Here is a 17,521-nt window from a genome sequence, read left to right on the forward strand (position 1 = left end):
GTTATTGGGCGGGGAAGGTTTTGCCCATGCACAAGCACACGCACACGCACACGATGGTGGTGGCTGAAGTAGTGGCCACTCTGGCCCAGTCGGTTAGCCTCACAATTGCCACGCACACACACGCATGCATGCATGCATGCACAGGAGGTCCAGGGAGATGGTGGTGGCTGAAGTAGCGGCCGTGCCGGCACAGAGGGTTTGGCGTGCCCACACACACACACACACACACACACACACACACACACACACAACCTCCCCACACACAACCCCCCCCACACACCCCCCCACCCCCCCACACACACACACCCCACACACACACAACCCCCCCACACACACAACCCCCCCCACACACAACCCCCCCCCACACATAATCCCCCCCGCCCACACACACACAACCCCCCCGCCCACACACACACAACCCCCCCGCCCACACACACACAACCCCCCCGCCCACACAACCTCCCCCCCACACACACACACAACCCCCCCCCACACACACACCCACACACCGGCGGCTCCAGTAGAGGCCGCCCCGGCGCGCCGCGGCCCAGAGGGTCTGCCTTACCGCCTCCCCGGGAGGTGGGCCGCCGCCGACGCCACTCTCGCCCTTTGCGTCCTCCATCTCCGCCTGCCCCTCCACCTCCTCCTCTTGGTCGTGCTCGTGCACCTCGCTGCTGTACTGAAACCCAACAATGCCACAGAATCAGCTGTGTGCAACAAAATCACGTATACAAATCTCTCAAAGCGATAGAACACAGTGCAACATTTTTTGTCTGGCCGTTTCTATCTCGTATCCAAAACTTGCGAAGCTGTAGAAATTTATCACAGGGAAGAAAAGGAAAGGGGGATAATATTCCAAATTTGACATTTTTTGTGTCGATGGGTCACTGGGTCACTGAGCTTGAAAACTTGTCGCTTATTATTGCGAGAGCGAAATTTTACGAGGTACTTTCAGTAAATAATGAAATACATTTATCTTTCTCGGCTAATTTCATTTCGGAATTTTTCGTGTAACATCGTGGGATGTTCCTGCTTCAGCCCCTATAGTATCATGAAGTTCTGATGGTTGTCGGCACTATACAAAGTCTTCAAGATGACATCTATACAAGAGGTGCTCGAATGGTTCAGATGGCTCTGACCTCTATGGAACTTATGAGGTCATCAGTCCCCTAGAACTCAGAATTACTTAAACCTAACTAACCTAAGGAGATCACACACACCCATGCCCGAGGCAGGATTCGAACTTGCGACCGTATCGGTCGCGCGGTTCCAGACTGTAGCGCCTAGAACCGCACGGCCACACAGGCAAGCGCTTTACATTGTTTTAACAAATATCGCCTACAACGCTTTCCTTGATGCGCGGAAAAACAGGCTAACCCACAAACGTAAAAGCCGAGAGATAAATGTTGCCAACTGTTGATGGGTACAGGAACTATCAAAATTGACATTGGTCTCGCCCCAAAATATCACTTAGGGATGAGACCAATGCCAATTCTGATAGTTCCCACACTCAGCAACAGATAGCAGCATTTATCTCTAAGCTTTTACATTTGAGGGTGTAATCTTACCCTCCCATACATCACCATCAGTGTTCTCTTTCTTTCCACAAAACTTGGAAACTTCAGGAGGAGTAAGATTACGAAAGAACTTTGTTACTTATCTTGATTATCTCGTTGTTGTTGTATTTTTTTGTTGTTCTTGTTGTTGGCTCAAAATCTTGTTGTGTCTAGGAGTACATTCTTGTTACAGAAAATTCTGATTTGACATTGCTGTCTCTTGAAGATGAAATAACTGGTGAAGAATTGCCTGTGCTATGAATATTCAAAAAACCAATAGTTACATTGTTGGTCACAAACTTATAAAAACGTCTACTTCCATCTGAAGCAAGCCCACTATTACTTACATTCTACAGTACTCACATTATTCCAAAGAGCCCGCAGGGCACGAAAGAGCCCCCCCGGGGCACGAAAGAGCCCGCAGGGCATGAAAGAGCCCCCACAGGGCACGAAAGAGCCCCCCCCCCCCAGGGCACGAAAGAGCCCCCCCCCAGGGCACGAAAGAGCCCCCCACCCAGGGCACGAAAGAGCCCCCCCGGGGCACGAAAGAGCCCCACCGGGGCACGAAAGAGGCCCCCCGGGGCACGAAAGAGCGCCCCCGGGGCACGAAAGAGCGCCCCCGAGGCACGAAAGAGAGCAAAAGAGAGCCCGAAGGGCAAAAGAGAGCCCGCAGGGCAAAAGAGAGCCCGCAGGGCAAAAGAGAGCCCGCAGGGCAAAAGAGAGCCCGCAGGGCAAAAGAGAGCCCGCAGGGCAAAAGAGAGCCCGCAGGGCAAAAGAGAGCCCGCAGGGCAAAAGAGAGCCCGCAAAGCAAAAGATGAATCATCGTTAGAATATATTATTTTGTAAATTAATCCACAAACAAATTTAATAATTAGCATTAGACCGTGGAATTAATAAAATGAATTTTAAGTATGCAAGGAATTTTGTAATTTCATTTAATTTTGGAAGAAGAGTAATTGTAACTGTTTGTATGTATCGATTGTAAGACATTAATTCCTTTCTTTATACATTCTAGCCTGAAATCTAATACACTGCATACAAAATCACATGAATTATTTTAATAAAACAGCTGAGATAATTGTAAACTGTGCAAGAACCGATAGTATACATGGAAACTTATCTCTATAAAAAAAGGTAATGTTGGAGGCGGATGATTCATTATAAGGGTTATCCCCTTTTGCCGCGCATGTCTCCATATACTCTCGTATCAGACCATGCGGGCCGCAAAGTAAAATAGCCGTACAGCCAGACTGCAAAGACTGACTTTGAAGTCAGTGATAAAGTGGCCCACTACGTGATGTTTTTTTACTGCCCTGTTCTACTTTCCTTTCACGTTGATACACTGTGTGCTCTGCTATTTTTTTCAACCCGTTCATATACGCCAGGTGCCCATTCTCAGCTACAGTGTCAGGTTGCACCACTAAGCAGTATGTAGATTAGACTTCCCCAGCCAGTCTGCCGCAACGTTGTACTGTGTGCCGGCCTGTGAAGCGACAGTAAAATCTGGAATAGTGTACCGACCGACAAACCGGATTAGTTTATGCGCTTTGGCCAACTGTGGCGCGGGCGGGCAGTACCACTCAACAGCCGAATGTTCCACCACTTCACTCGACCCCCGCCACTACTTCAAGCAATAATATGTGCCGTGTGTAGTGCTGTCGTGCAAACAGCCCGACGAAAGTTCGTCTTTCGTCATTGTGCGCCGGGTTCATTACTGTATTCATTCCAGGGTTGTTAGACGCTGCTGCTTCATCATGTCCACGAAACGTGTTCACGATTTGTTTGAAGAACGTTTTTGACCAAACAAGCGACTGATTTGGCCAACCAGATTGCTCATCAATCGCGAAAGGTCAAGTTCAGACTCACTGCAAACCATAATACAGTAAATTATTTTGGATACACTTGGCCATTTTTGCTTACGTTGCCATAGTCTTTCTATATGCTGTCCGAAAACTGAGCTAAGCAATAAAAATTAGGGTAATTGCTGGTAATGCTCTTCAAATAGTTTCAATTAAGTGTCTACATCTCTACATCTACCATACTCCGCAAGCCACCTTACGGTGTGTGGCGGAGGGTACCCTGAGTACCTCTATCGGTTCTCCCTTCTATTCCAGTCTCGTATTGTTCGTGGAAAGAAGGATTGTCGGTATGCTTCTGTGTGGGCTCTAATCTCTCTGATTTTACCCTCGTGGTCTCTTCGCGAGATATACGTAGGAGGGAGCAATATACTGCTTGACCCTTCGGTGAAGGTATGTTCTCGAAACTTTAACAAAAGCCCGTATCGAGCTACTGAGCGTCTCTCCTGCAGAGTCTTCTACTGGAGTTTATCATCTCCGTAACGCTTTCGCGATTACTAAATGATCCTGTAACGAAGCGCGCTGCTCTCCGTTGGATCTTCTCTCTCTCTTCTATCAACCCTATCTGGTACGGATCCCACACTGCTGAGCAGTATTCAAGCAGTGGGCGAACAAGCGTACTGTAACCTACTTCCTTTGTTTTCGGATTGCATTTCCTTAGGATTCTTCCAATGAATCTCAGTCTGGCATCTGCTTTACCGACGATCAAATTTATATGATCATTCCAATTTAAATCACTCCTAATGCCTACTTCCAGATAATGTATGGAATTAACTGCTTCCTGTTGCTGACCTGCTATTTTGTAGCTAAATGATAAGGGATCTATCTTTCTATGTATTCGCAGCACATTACACTTGTCTACATTGAGATTCAATTGCCATTCCCTGCACCATGCGTCAATTCGCTGCAGATCCTCCTGCATTTCAGTACAATTTTCCATTGTTACAACCTCTCGATACACCACAGCATCATCTGCAAAAAGCCTCAGTGAACTTCCGATGTTATCCACAAGGTCATTTATATATATTGTGAATAGCAACGGTCCTATGACACTCCCCTGTGGCACACCTGAAATCACTCTTACTTCGGAAGACTTCTCTCCATTGAGAATGACATGCTGCGTTCTGTTATCTAGGAACTCTTCAATCCAATCACACAATTGGTCTGATAGTCCATATGCTCTTACTTTGTTCATTAAACGACTGTGGGGAACTGTATCGAACGCCTTGCGGAAGTCAAGAAACACGGCATCTACCTGTGAACCCGTGTCTATGGCCCTCTGAGTCTCGCGGACGAATAGCGCGAGCTGGGTTTCACACGACAGTCTTTTTCGAAACCCATGTTGGTTCCTACAGAGTAGATTTCTAGTCTCCAGATAAGTCATTATACTCGAACATAATACGTGTTCCAAAATTCTACAACTGATCGACGTTAGAGATATAGGTGTATAGTTGTGCACATCTGCTCGACGTCCCTTCTTGATAACGGAGATTTCCTGTGCCCTTTTCCAATCCTTTGGAACGCTACGCTCTTCTAGAGACCTACGGTACACCGCTGCAAGAATGGAGGCAAGTTCCTTCGCGTACTCTGTGTAAAATCGAACTGGTATCCCATCGTGTCCAGCGGCCTTTCCTCTTTTGAGCGATTTTAATTGTTTCTCTATCCCTCTGTCGTCAATTTCGATATCTACCATTTTGTCATCTGTGCGACAATCTAGAGAAAGAACTACAGTGCAGTCTTCCTCTGTGAAACAGCTTTAGAAAAAGACATTTAGTATTTCGGCCTTTAGTCTGTCATCCTCTGTTTCAGTACCATTTTGGTCACAGAGTGTCTGGACATTTTGTTTTGATCCACCTACCGCTTTGACAAAAGACCAAAATTTCTTAGGATTTTCTGCCAAGTCAGTGCATAGAACTTTACTTTCGAATTCATTGAACGCCTCTCGCATAGCCCTCCTCACACTACATTTCGCTTCGTGTAATTGTTGTTTGTCTGCAAGGCATTGGCTATGTTTATGTTTGCTGTGAAGTTCCCTTTGCTTCCGCAGCAGTTTTCCAACTCTGTTGTTGTACCACGGTGGCTCTTTTCCATCTTTTACGATCTTGCTTGGCACATACTCATCTAACGCATATTGTACGATGTATATTTCGTTTTGTGTAAGCAACAAATAGTTGTTGCCTGTGCGTAGCTCGTGGTCTTGCGGAAGCTTTCTCGCTTCCGGTGCACGGGGTCCCGGGTTCGATTCCCGGCGGGGTCAGGCATTTTCTCTGCCCCTTGCCGATAGGGTGTTGTGTGTTCATCATCATCATCATTTCATCACCATTGACTCGCAAGTCGCCGAAGTGGCGCCAGCTAACAAGGACTTGGAATACGGCGGCCGAACTTCCCCGCACGGGGCCTCCCGGCCAACAATGCCATACGATCATTTCATTTCATTTTTCAGTTGTTGCCTAATTTCTTTTTCTCTGGCATCAGCAACAGAACCTTGCTGTAAAGTATCATCGTCACTTAATGTGGTCCTTAGCGGTCGGTACCGAACTGAGAGACACTGAGGTGACAAAAGTCACGGTGTAACTCGTGACATCGTGCCGGACCCCTCTCTGCCCCGCCCAGTGCAGCAGCTCGACGCGGTGCACGCTCAGTCGGAAATCCCCTGCAGAAATACTGACAAGGGAACCTCCCCATCGCACCCCCCTCAGATTTAGTTATAAGTTGGCACAGTGGATAGGCCTTGAAAAACCGAACACAGATCAATCGAGAAAACAGGAAGAAGTTGTGTGGAACTATAAAAAAATTAGTAAAATATACAAACTGAGTAGTCCACGCGAAGATAGGCAACATCATGGACTTTGCGATTTAAGGAACGCCGTGGTCCCGTGGTTAGCGTGAGCAACTGCGGAACGAGAGGTCCTTGGTTCAAGTCTCCTCTCAAGCGAAAAGTTTTTCTTTATTTTAGCAAAGTTATGATCTATCCATTCGTTCATTGACGTCTCTGTTCACTGTAATAAGTTTGGTGTCTGTGTTTTGCGGCCGCACCGCAAAACCGTGCGGTTAGTAGACGAAAGGACGTGCCTCTCCAGTGGGAACCGAAAACGTTTGATCGCAAGGTCATAGGTCAAGCGATTCCTCCACAGGAAAACACGTCTGATATATACTATACGACACTGGTGACAGCATGTGCGTCACATGACAGGAATATGTTGTCGACCCACCTAACTTGTACACTTGGCGAATGGGTAAAAAGATTCATTTACGTCGCCCGATTTAGGTTTTCTTGTGGATGTGATAATTACTCTCAAAAAAGTGATGAAAAGTGTAAGAGTTTGTCACATAGACTGCAACAAATGAATCCAAAAGTCTCACACTCGCACACTTTTCCCTGTGCTCTGTCAAAACATATGTTTTTTACGTTTTCAAATGTTTCCGTGTGTAGACCGTCAAATCCTGCATATGTCCAAGCAAATCTGAACATGTCCTGGAATTTGAGAGCGAAGTTGATTATGTGTGAGTGCCTGAACTTTGATAATTGTCTGAGAATAAAAAATTAAACTTTTTGCTCGAAGAAAGACTTGAACCAAGGACCACTAGTTCCGCAGCTGCTCACGCTAACCACGGGACCACGGCACTCCTGAGTTCTATCGGTCCTTGATGTTGCCTATGTTGCGCATGGACTACTCAGTTTGTATATTTTGCTTATTTTTTCATAGATCCACACAACTTCTTCCTTTTTTCTCGATTGATCTGTGTTCAGATTTTCAAGGTCTATCCACTGTGCCAACTAATAACTAAATCTGAGGGGAGTGCGATGGGGAGGTTCCCTTGTGAGCCACGCTGCCTCTATAGCCGTCCATAATAGTGAAGGTGTTGTCGTTGCAGGAATTGGTGCACGAGCCGACCTCTCGATTACGTCCCATAAATATTCGACGGGACTGATGAGCGATGTGGTTGGCGAAATCAATCCCTCGTATAGTCAAGAATGTGCTTCAAACAAATCGCGAACAATTGTGGCCCGATGACATGGCGCGTTGTCATCCATAAAAATTCCACCGTCGTTTGGGAACACGAATGGCTGCACGTTGTCTCCAAGTATCCGAACATAGCCAGGACCCAGTCCACTCCATGTAAACACAGCCTGCACATTACGGAACCGCCACCAGCTTGCGCAGTGCCTCGTTGACAACTTGGGTCCAGGGCTTCGTAGGGTCTGCGCCACACTCGAAACCTTCTGTCAGCTTTTACCAGTTGAAATCGGGAATGGTGTGACCAGGTCACGGTTTTTCAGTCGTCTAGCGTCCAACCGATACGGTCACGAGTCCACGAGAGGCGTGTAGCTCCAACTAACAACCCGCGTTCGAAGTCTTAATTCGCGTCGTGCGACCATAATCACGTCGCAAACCTTTCCACTAAGTCACCCTGAGGCGTAGCGCCATATACCGATCCTGCCTTCGAGGCGGTTAAGTGGGAGATGTGTCTCAGAGCTGGATAGTGACAGATGGTGACGCGAGACTGGACGCGCACGTAGTTTACGTATCAGCCGATAGACGACAATATTGGATAGGAGGACTGTGATTTTAGTTTCGATTGTGCCCACTAGAGTGCACTAAGTAATAGTGTTTTTCATAAACTGTTCTAGTATTTTCATAAAGTGTTAGTATGTTTTTTGTGTATGAAAAATGTTGTATGTTTTAGCAGTATGAATGATGCGTGAGTGTGGTTTAAGGTTAATATGAAGATAATTGTTTAACGAGTTATGTAGTAGGATTTAGTGTGGGAACATTTCGAAGAGGTATGGATATGGACAAAGGGGATTTTTGTAGAATAGATTTGTAAAGTAAGTTTATGGTAAAGGGAAAGTTAATTCATGTATAAATAACAACAGTAAATAACTTTATGCATAAGCAAAACTTCAGCATATTAGAAAATTACGTCGGTAAAAGTGCAGTCGTTATGTTTACTATTTTGCAATTGGTTATTGGTGAAAACCCCCCCATGAACCATGGACCTTGCCGTTGGTGGGGAGGCTTGCGTGCCTCAGCGATACAGATGGCCATACCGTAGGTGCAACCACAACGGAGGGGCATCTGTTGAGAGGCCAGACAAACATGTGGTTCCTGAAGAGGGGCAGCAGCCTTTTCAGTAGTTGCAGGGGCAACAGTCTGGATGATTGACTGATCTGGCCTTGTAACATTAACCAAAACGGCCTTGCTGTGCTGGTACTGCGAACGGCTGAAAGCAAGGGGAAACTACAGCCGTAATTTTTCCCGAGGACATGCAGCTCTACTGTATGATTAAATGATGATGGCGTCCTCTTGGGTAAAATATTCCGGAGGTAAAATAGTCCCCCATTCGGATCTCCGGGCGGGGACTACTCAAGAGGACGTCGTTATCAGGAGAAAGAAAACTGGCGTTCTACGGATCGGAGCGTGGAATGTCAGATCACTTAATCGGGCAGGTAGGTTAGAAAATTTAAAAAGGGAAATGGATAGGTTAAAGTTAGATATAGTGGGAATTAGTGAAGTTCGGTGGCAGGAGGAACAAGACTTTTGGTCAGGTGATTACAGGGTTATAAATACAAAATCAAATAGGGGTAATGCAGGAGTAGGTTTAATAATGAATAAAAGAATAGGAGTGCGGGTTAGCTACTACAAACAGCATAGTGAACGCATTATTGTGGCCAAGATAGACACAAAGCCCATGCCTACTACAGTAGTACAAGTTTATATGCCAACTAGCTCTGCAGATGATGAAGAAATAGATGAAATGTATGACGAGATAAAAGAAATTATTCAGGTAGTGAAGGGAGACGAAAATTTAATAGTCATGGGTGACTGGAATTCGTCAGTAGGAAAAGGGAGAGAAGGAAACATAGTAGGTGAATATGGATTGGGGGGAAGGAATGAAAGAGGAAGCCGCCTTGTAGAATTTTGCACAGAGCATAACTTAATCATAGCTAACACTTGGTTCAAGAATCATGAAAGGAGGCTGTATACATGGAAGAAGCCTGGAGATACTGACAGGTTTCAGATAGATTATATAATGGTAAGACAGAGATTCAGGAACCAGGTTTTAAATTGTAAGACATTTCCAGGGGCAGATGTGGATTCTGACCACAATCTATTGGTTATGAACTGCAGATTGAAACTGAAGAAACTGCAAAAAGGTGGGAATTTAAGGAGATGGGATCTGGATAAACTGAAAGAACCAGAGGTTGTAGAGAGTTTCAGGGAGAGCATAAGGGAACAATTGACAGGAATGGGGGAAAGAAATACAGTAGAAGAAGAATGGGTAGCTCTGAGGGATGAAGTGGTGAAAGCAGCAGACGATCAAGTAGGTAAAAAGACGAGGGCTAATAGAAATCCTTGGGTAACAGAAGAAATATTGAATTTAATTGATGAAAGGAGAAAATATAAAAATGCAGTAAATGAAGCAGGCAAAAAGGAATACAAACGTCTCAAAAATGAAATCGACAGGAAGTGCAAAATGGCTAAGCAGGGATGGCTAGAGGACAAATGTAAGGATGTAGAGGCTTGTCTCACTAGGGGTAAGATAGATACTGCCTACAGGAAAATTAAAGAGACCTTTGGAGAGAAGAGAACCACTTGTATGAATATCAAGAGCTCAGATGGAAACCCAGTTCTAAGCAAAGAAGGGAAGGCAGAAAGGTGGAAGGAGTATATAGAGGGTTTATACAAGGGAGATGTACTTGAGGAAAAAAATATGGAAATGGAAGAGGATGTAGATGAAGATGAAATGGGAGATAAGATACTGCGTGAAGAGTTTGACAGAGCACTGAAAGACCTGAGTCGAAACAAGGCCCCGGGAGTAGACAACATTCCATTAGAACTACTGATGGCCTCGGGAGAGCCAGTCCTGAAAAAACTCTACCATCTGGTGAGCAAGATGTATGAGACGGGCGAAATACCCTCAGACTTCAAGAAGAATATAATAATTCCAATCCCAAAGAAAGCAGGTGTTGACAGATGTGAAAATTACCGAACTATCAGTTTAATAAGTCACAGCTGCAAAATACTAACGCGAATTCTTTACAGACGAATGGAAAAACTGGTAGAAGCCGACCTCGGGGATGATCAGTTTGGATTCCGTAGAAATGTTGGAACACGCGAGGCAATACTGACCTTACGACTTATCTTGGAAGAAAGATTAAGAAAAGGCAAACCTACGTTTCTAGCATTTGTAGACTTAGAGAAAGCTTTTGACAATGTTGACTGGAATACTCTCTTTCAAATTCTGAAGGTGGCAGGGGTAAAATACAGGGAGCGAAAGGCTATTTACAATTTGTACAGAAACCAGATGGCAGTTATAAGAGTCGAGGGGCATGAAAGGGAAGCAGTGGTTGGGAAGGGAGTGAGACAGGGTTGTAGCCTCTCCCCGATGTTATTCAATCTGTATATTGAGCAAGCAGTAAAGGAAACAAAAGAAAAATTCGGAGTAGGTATTAAAATTCATGGAGAAGAAGTAAAAACTTTGAGGTTCGCCGATGACATTGTAATTCTGTCAGAGACAGCAAAGGACTTGGAAGAGCAGTTGAACGGAATGGACAGTGTCTTGAAAGGAGGATATAAGATGAACATCAACAAAAGCAAAACGAGGATAATGGAATGTAGTCAAATTAAGTCGGGTGATGCTGAGGGAATTAGATTAGGAAATGAGACACTTAAAGTAGTAAAGGAGTTTTGCTATTTAGGGAGTAAAATAACCGATGATGGTCGAAGTAGAGAGGATATAAAATGTAGACTGGCAATGGCAAGGAAAGCGTTTCTCAAGAAGAGAAATTTGTTAACATCAAGTATAGATTTAGGTGTCAGGAAGTCGTTTCTGAAAGTATTTGTATGGAGTGTAGCCATGTATGGAAGTGAAACATGGACGATAACCAGTTTGGACAAGAATCGAATAGAAGCTTTCGAAATGTGGTGCTACAGAAGAATGCTGAAGATAAGGTGGGTAGATCACGTAACTAATGAGGAGGTATTGAATAGGATTGGGGAGAAGAGAAGTTTGTGGCACAACTTGACTAGAAGAAGGGATCGGTTGGTAGGACATGTTTTGAGGCATCAAGGGATCACAAATTTAGCATTGGAGGGCAGCGTGGAGGGTAAAAATCGTAGAGGGAGACCAAGAGATCAATACACTAAGCAGATTCAGAAGGATGTAGGTTGCAGTAGGTACTGGGAGATGAAGAAGCTTGCACAGGATAGAGTAGCATGGAGAGCTGCATCAAACCAGTCTCAGGACTGAAGACCACAACAACAACAACAACATTGGTGAAAAGCGCGGATTGACGCTGGAGAATGTGGTTTTGCTGTTGGCTGTTGAGTAAACTGACCAATGGTAAAGCAACATTCTTCGCGCGCCTTTCTCGGCTGGTAGAGAAGACTTAGAGATTCTAGAGAAGAGTGGGAGCCTACCCATGAAATAGTTCGGACGCGTCTAGTAGTAGTTCCGATGGAAACAGTAAGTTGCCGGATCTAGCAGTGTTTCATACATCTAAAGTGTTGTAAAGTGATGGCATAATTATTCCGATGGGTGTGTAGAAAGTTCGGAATTTTTAAGTGAATTTTGTGACGAGAAAAGACATTTATTCCGCTTGGCGTATTGAGCAGGTCGGTGGCTAAAAACTGTGACTGCATTAGGTACCGACAGACTTAATATTTGGCGAGCATTCTCAATCAAAAGCAATCAGTATTTTTGTAGCTATTACGTTTTCGGGAAATGCAACACCATAAACTTGCTAACGTGAGTGAAAGGGATTGTGAGTGACTGTGTTAAGATTAGCACGGGCTTGGCAGTGATACTTATTCACCTAAGTTTCAGAATATGTTAATTGAGAACAATATTTCCAACCTTTCATTTGTGTGAAAACTTTCTCCCGAAACGTAGATTAGGGACTTCAATTGCAGCCTGGTTCACGTCGAAGTACAGTAGGTTTCGCTCGGCTTTCCTACTGATGATCTGCTGAGAATGTTCACAGGTAGGTGCAGGTTCGTCGTAAAGGGACGGAAAAAACCGCGCCGCCGCAACCCGAGTACGAATGACGTCTCTGCCGATGAACCGCCCTTTTATACCTCGTGTACGTGCATACCGCTGTCCCGCGACTTGTCACCCGAGTGTGATCTTGTTTAGGAGTATTTCAGAGTGGGACCCCCGGGCAGGAGTCCGCTCGCACACGGGTCGGCGCTGGTGGCGCGCCTCGGCTCGCCGCCGCGTGTCCTTGTGGCCGCAGGAAGCGCCCTGATGGGATAAACGGCGAGCGCCGCTGCACAGTACACGGCCGTGATACAGCCGTGCGGCGTGTCCCAGCCCGACCTGGTCCCACACTCGTCACAGTCACATTTTACACACCGTCAATTTCTATTCGCTCAGAATTGCTAATTAGTGTTCACCGGAGGAAAACAGTGAAAAGCGAATTTTATCCGTAGTGGATGCTGTTAAACTCCGTGACTGTTCCTTTACCATGTGTACCGGTATGAAAGGAGCGTTTTTTTTTTGTGAAAATGAAACACTAATTATGAATTGAAAAGTAAAATCAATTTATTAAAAGTACTGACCATTGCTTTCTATACATTTTGACCACCTTTCTGGTAACTTGTGGACACCACGCCAATAGAAATGTTCGTCTTTTGAAGCAAACCAATCAGACACCCAATTTTCGACTTCTTCGTAGGAATCGAAGTGTTCCTCAGCCAATGCGTGTCCCATTGATGAAAACAAATGGTAGTCGGAAGGGGCCAAGTCTGGTGAATACGGCGGTTGGGGTAGCAGCTCCCAGCCAAGTGTTTTGATTGTATCCTGAACCAGTTTTGCTTTGTGTGCAGGTGCACTGTCGTGTAAAAAAATTACTTTGCCATGTCTTCTGGCCCATTCTGGTCTTTTTTCGATCTATGCATAGTTCAAATTGATCATTGGTTGCTGTAGCGCTTAGTATTCACAGTTTCACCGGGTTTTAGAAGCTCATGATACACCACACCTTTCTGATCCCACCAAACACAGAGCATTGTCTTCTTGCCGAATCGATATGGTTTTGCAGTCGATGTTCATGGTTGTTCCGGATTAACCCACGATTTTTCCCGTTTAAGATTCTTAAAATAAATCCATTTTTCACCGCCAGTAACAATTCGATGCAAAATTGATTTTCTTTCGTGTCTTTGAAGCAAAATTTGACAAATGGTTTTTCGGTTTTCCATCTGTCTTTCATTCAATTCATGTGGCACCCTTTTTCCACACTTTTGGACCTTTCCCATAGCTTTCAAACGGTTAGAAATTGTTTGTTGTGCAACATTTAGCCATAGCTGCCATTTGCTTCTGACTCAAAGTATCATCTTCGTCCAATATTGCTTGCAGTTCGGCGTCTTCGAACTTCTTTGGTGGTCTTCCACGTTCTTCATTTCTTACATCAAAACCATTGTTTATGAACCGTTGAAACCATGTTTTGCATGTTGCTTCTCATAGAGCATTATCACCATATGACAAGTATTCGATGCGACTCTGCAGCACTTTTCTTCAAATGAAAACAAAAAATTAATGCTTTCCACAAATCATCACTTTCTGGAACAAAATTCGACATTGTTAACACGATGAAAACATATGATGTTGCTTGTTCCATGACTTGATGTATACTAAATATCTTTGACAGATGTCATACCAACCAAACAAAAAAAATTAAGGCTCGTTCACAATAAATGTTTGCTATCGACACATTTGTATCTTAACGCTCATTTTATACCGGTGCACCTGGTATAGGGCGCAGAAAAATCCCGCTACCAGTCACAATAAAAGATAATTTATTCGTTACACGACCGGTTTCGGGCTTGTGGCCATCCTCAGGGGTTTATAGATTCATTTACATGTTTATATTCCTGGTGACTAAACAGATAAAAGTAGTACAATCTTCAGTGGCAAGGCAGCATTTGTTGGGAGTAGCCATTAGGAGTGATTTAAAATGGAATGACCATATAAAGTTGATCGTCGGTAAAGCAGACGCCAGACAGATTCATTGGAAGAATCCTAAGGAAATGCAATCCGAAAACAAAGGAAGTAGGTTACAGTACCCTTGTTCGCCCACTGCTTGGATACTGGTCACCGGTGTGGGATGCGTACCAGATAGGGTTGATAGAAGAGAGGAAAGATCCAACAAAGAGCAGCGCGCTTCGTTACAGGATCATTTAGTAATCGCGAAAGCGTTAAGACTCTGCAAGCGAGACGCTCAGTAACTCGGTGCGGGCTTTTGTTGAAGTTTCGATAACATACATTCACACAGGAGTCAAGCAGTATATTGCTCCCTCCTACGTATATCTCGCGAAGAGACGATAAGGATAAAATCAGACAAATTAGAGCCCACACAGAGGCATACCGAAAATCTTTCTTTCCAAGAGCAATACGAGACTGGAATAGAAGGGAGAACCGATAGAGGTACTCAAAGTACCCTCCGCCACTCACCATCAGGTGGCTTGCGGAGTGTAGATGTAGAAATATGTCTCTTCTTACATAAAGACGAGGCATCCTTATTACAATTATGCCGTGGTGACAGTTGTTCCACTCAGTTGCACATTTGTTATCACTTTCACGTCCATGTTTCGTAATTATAGTAAGAATACTTCATCTTTATGTAAGTACAGATATACTTTCGACAAATGTTGCCTTGCCACTTACAATTGTTCCACTTTTCCATGTTTAGTCACCAGCAATATAAACATGTACATGAATGTATAAACACCTGAGGATGGGCACAAGCCCGAAACCGGTCGTGTGACGAATAATTGGTAGCGTAAATTATTCTACATCCTAAAAACTGAAAAGCGAATTTGTCTGAGCGGCCATCCTCCGCAGCAAGCCCAGAAATATTTCTTTTGTAAATAAAAAGCGCCTTCTCTTGTTGCACTGTGTTTTGTTTTTCCTTTTTTCACTTTAAGCCATCGTCAGTGAAATCTAGAATTACACATTTTCGTTTTGATATGTTATTTTGTACATTATAAAACAGCTCACGTCTCGTTTTTTATGTAAATAATCGGTTACTTACAGTTATTCGCGTTTTTTGGTTGGCGTCTGCGCTTCCTCTCATCTGCTCACATACTGGATGTCGCACTTCAGCACTGTTTACGAAACATAGCACGTTTTTATGTTCACAGCTTTTTTGTTCCCACTTTTCATCTTGTTTGCTCTTATTGTAGTGATGCACTATCAATCTTACGTCACTAATTATGGATATATGGGGTCAAAAATTAATTGTTTACTGCCGTCTGCCATTGCGGTATTCGTTCCATTTAACGCCATTGGAACTATTTTTTATATTGTATCCCGTAATTTTAGTATTGCAAGTACCATTACGTGAATTATTAATCCGTTCGCAACCGACCTGACTGCTACAAAGTCTATTAATCAGGTTTTTCTCAAGTTTTAACTTTTTACCGTTACTTACCGTGGCGCACTAAGCCCTACGCAGTCCTGGGGGCGGCAAAACTAAGCGACACCACGACTCTGCTTAGAAACTGATGTATTTGTGGCGTCCATTTTATAAAATAATGTATGATGTAGACGTAATGGCTCACAAAAATCAAGTATTTACCATTTCGTACTGTATGCTCTACTAATTTTAACATTCATACTTAAAGATACTGGTGAGAAACTCCGAATACGTATCAGCATTTAGCACAGGAACCATCAGGTAGAGTGCAAAGAAATATTGAAGAATAGAATAAGAAAATTACCTTTTATTTTGTATGCCTGGAAACAAAGCTCGTGCAATTATGCGTGTAATACCAATTTGTTTCGTAGCCGTAATACGAAATAGTATTGATACTGTTGTAGTCTATGTTTCCGTGCCTTTATTTTACTGAAGTTCTCAATAACGTCTTATTCCACGTGAAACTTTTCTTTCCGTTGATAAAATGGACAGACTGGCAAGTCGTCCTTGACTGACCGTAGAGCGAAGATAAATTTTTGTGAATTTCAGTTTAGAAAATGTACTCTCGAATGGTGCGACTGAGACAAAAATGGTTAAGAAGTATTGGATTGAAAGTGATGTATGGGGCAATGATTCACAGAAGTTCCATTTACTTACAAATTGAAGGCTTTCTTGGGCTGCCCATATCATACAGAAACGCAGACTACGATACCTTTGTATTTTCAGGAAGTGGTGCCTCACAGCTATTACACATTTGAAAGAATGTCATAATGCCGCCTTGAGCTGCTGCTGAAAAAATATATTTACACAACCAGTTTCAATGGTCTGACTGTCATCAGGTTCATGAAAGTATTGACAGCATGATGTTAGGAGGATTATAAAATCACTGTTATCGGGTGATGAAAATCATGAATTACACGCTTTTGTTATATCGCAATATAAATTACATCGTCAATCTATGGAACGGTGATAGATAGTGTACTCATTCATGTTAAAACTGTCATCAGCGCTAACGCTTAGAACAGATTCATGGCACACGGAGGCGACTCTGTGTGGAATAAATTCGTAAATAAAGTACTTTACCAGCAGTTCTAGGGGGTAATTGAAATTTTTCACGTTTTTCACATTTTTATTTCTTGCAGCACCTGCTCCGTATCAAACTTGTACCAGATTCTCCAGAGCTACAGCAAGAGGTAATCTAAAGCTTCAAGCATAAATTTTGTTCCAAAATTTGGAACATTTTGATGATTTCGTTCATTGCTGTGTATCGTTGAAGTTCTTGAATAAATCTCTCTATGCATTCAAAAATTGCTCGACGAACTACTTTTTGAAGTGATAATCCAGCATTCCAGAATGGTATTTTCACTCTGCAGCGGAGTGTGCGCTGATATGAAACTTCCTGGCAGATTAAAACTGTGTGCCCGACCGAGACTCGAACTCGAGACCTTTGCCTTTCGCGGGCAAGTGCTCTACCAACTGAGCTACCGAAGCACGACTCACGCGCGGTACTCACAGCTTTACTTCTGCCAGTACCTCGTCTCCTACTTTCCAAACTTTACAGAAGTCATGTCTCCGCAATATCCTTTCTTTCAGGAGTGCTAGTTCTGCAAGGTTCGCAGGAGAGCTTCTGTAAAGTTTGGAAGGTAGGAGACGAAGTACTGGCAGAAGTAAAGCTGTGAGTACCGGGCGTG

The 17,521-nt window shown here is 43.9% G+C and overlaps 1 protein-coding gene across 6 annotated transcripts in view; it reads right to left on the minus strand.

Moving 5' to 3' along the window:
* LOC126198920 (zinc transporter 1) overlaps positions 1–17,521 on the minus strand; it is a 700,140-nt gene that overhangs the window by 104,251 nt on the left and 578,368 nt on the right. For all 6 annotated transcript variants that reach the window (XM_049935550.1, XM_049935549.1, XM_049935551.1 and 3 more), the window contains one exon: positions 566–679. In XM_049935550.1, coding sequence (XP_049791507.1) covers positions 566–679 — 114 coding nt within the window. The remainder of the gene's footprint in view (positions 1–565; positions 680–17,521) is intronic.

Source organism: Schistocerca nitens, chromosome 8 (assembly GCF_023898315.1).
Source record: "Schistocerca nitens isolate TAMUIC-IGC-003100 chromosome 8, iqSchNite1.1, whole genome shotgun sequence".
NCBI lineage: Eukaryota > Metazoa > Arthropoda > Insecta > Orthoptera > Acrididae > Schistocerca > Schistocerca nitens.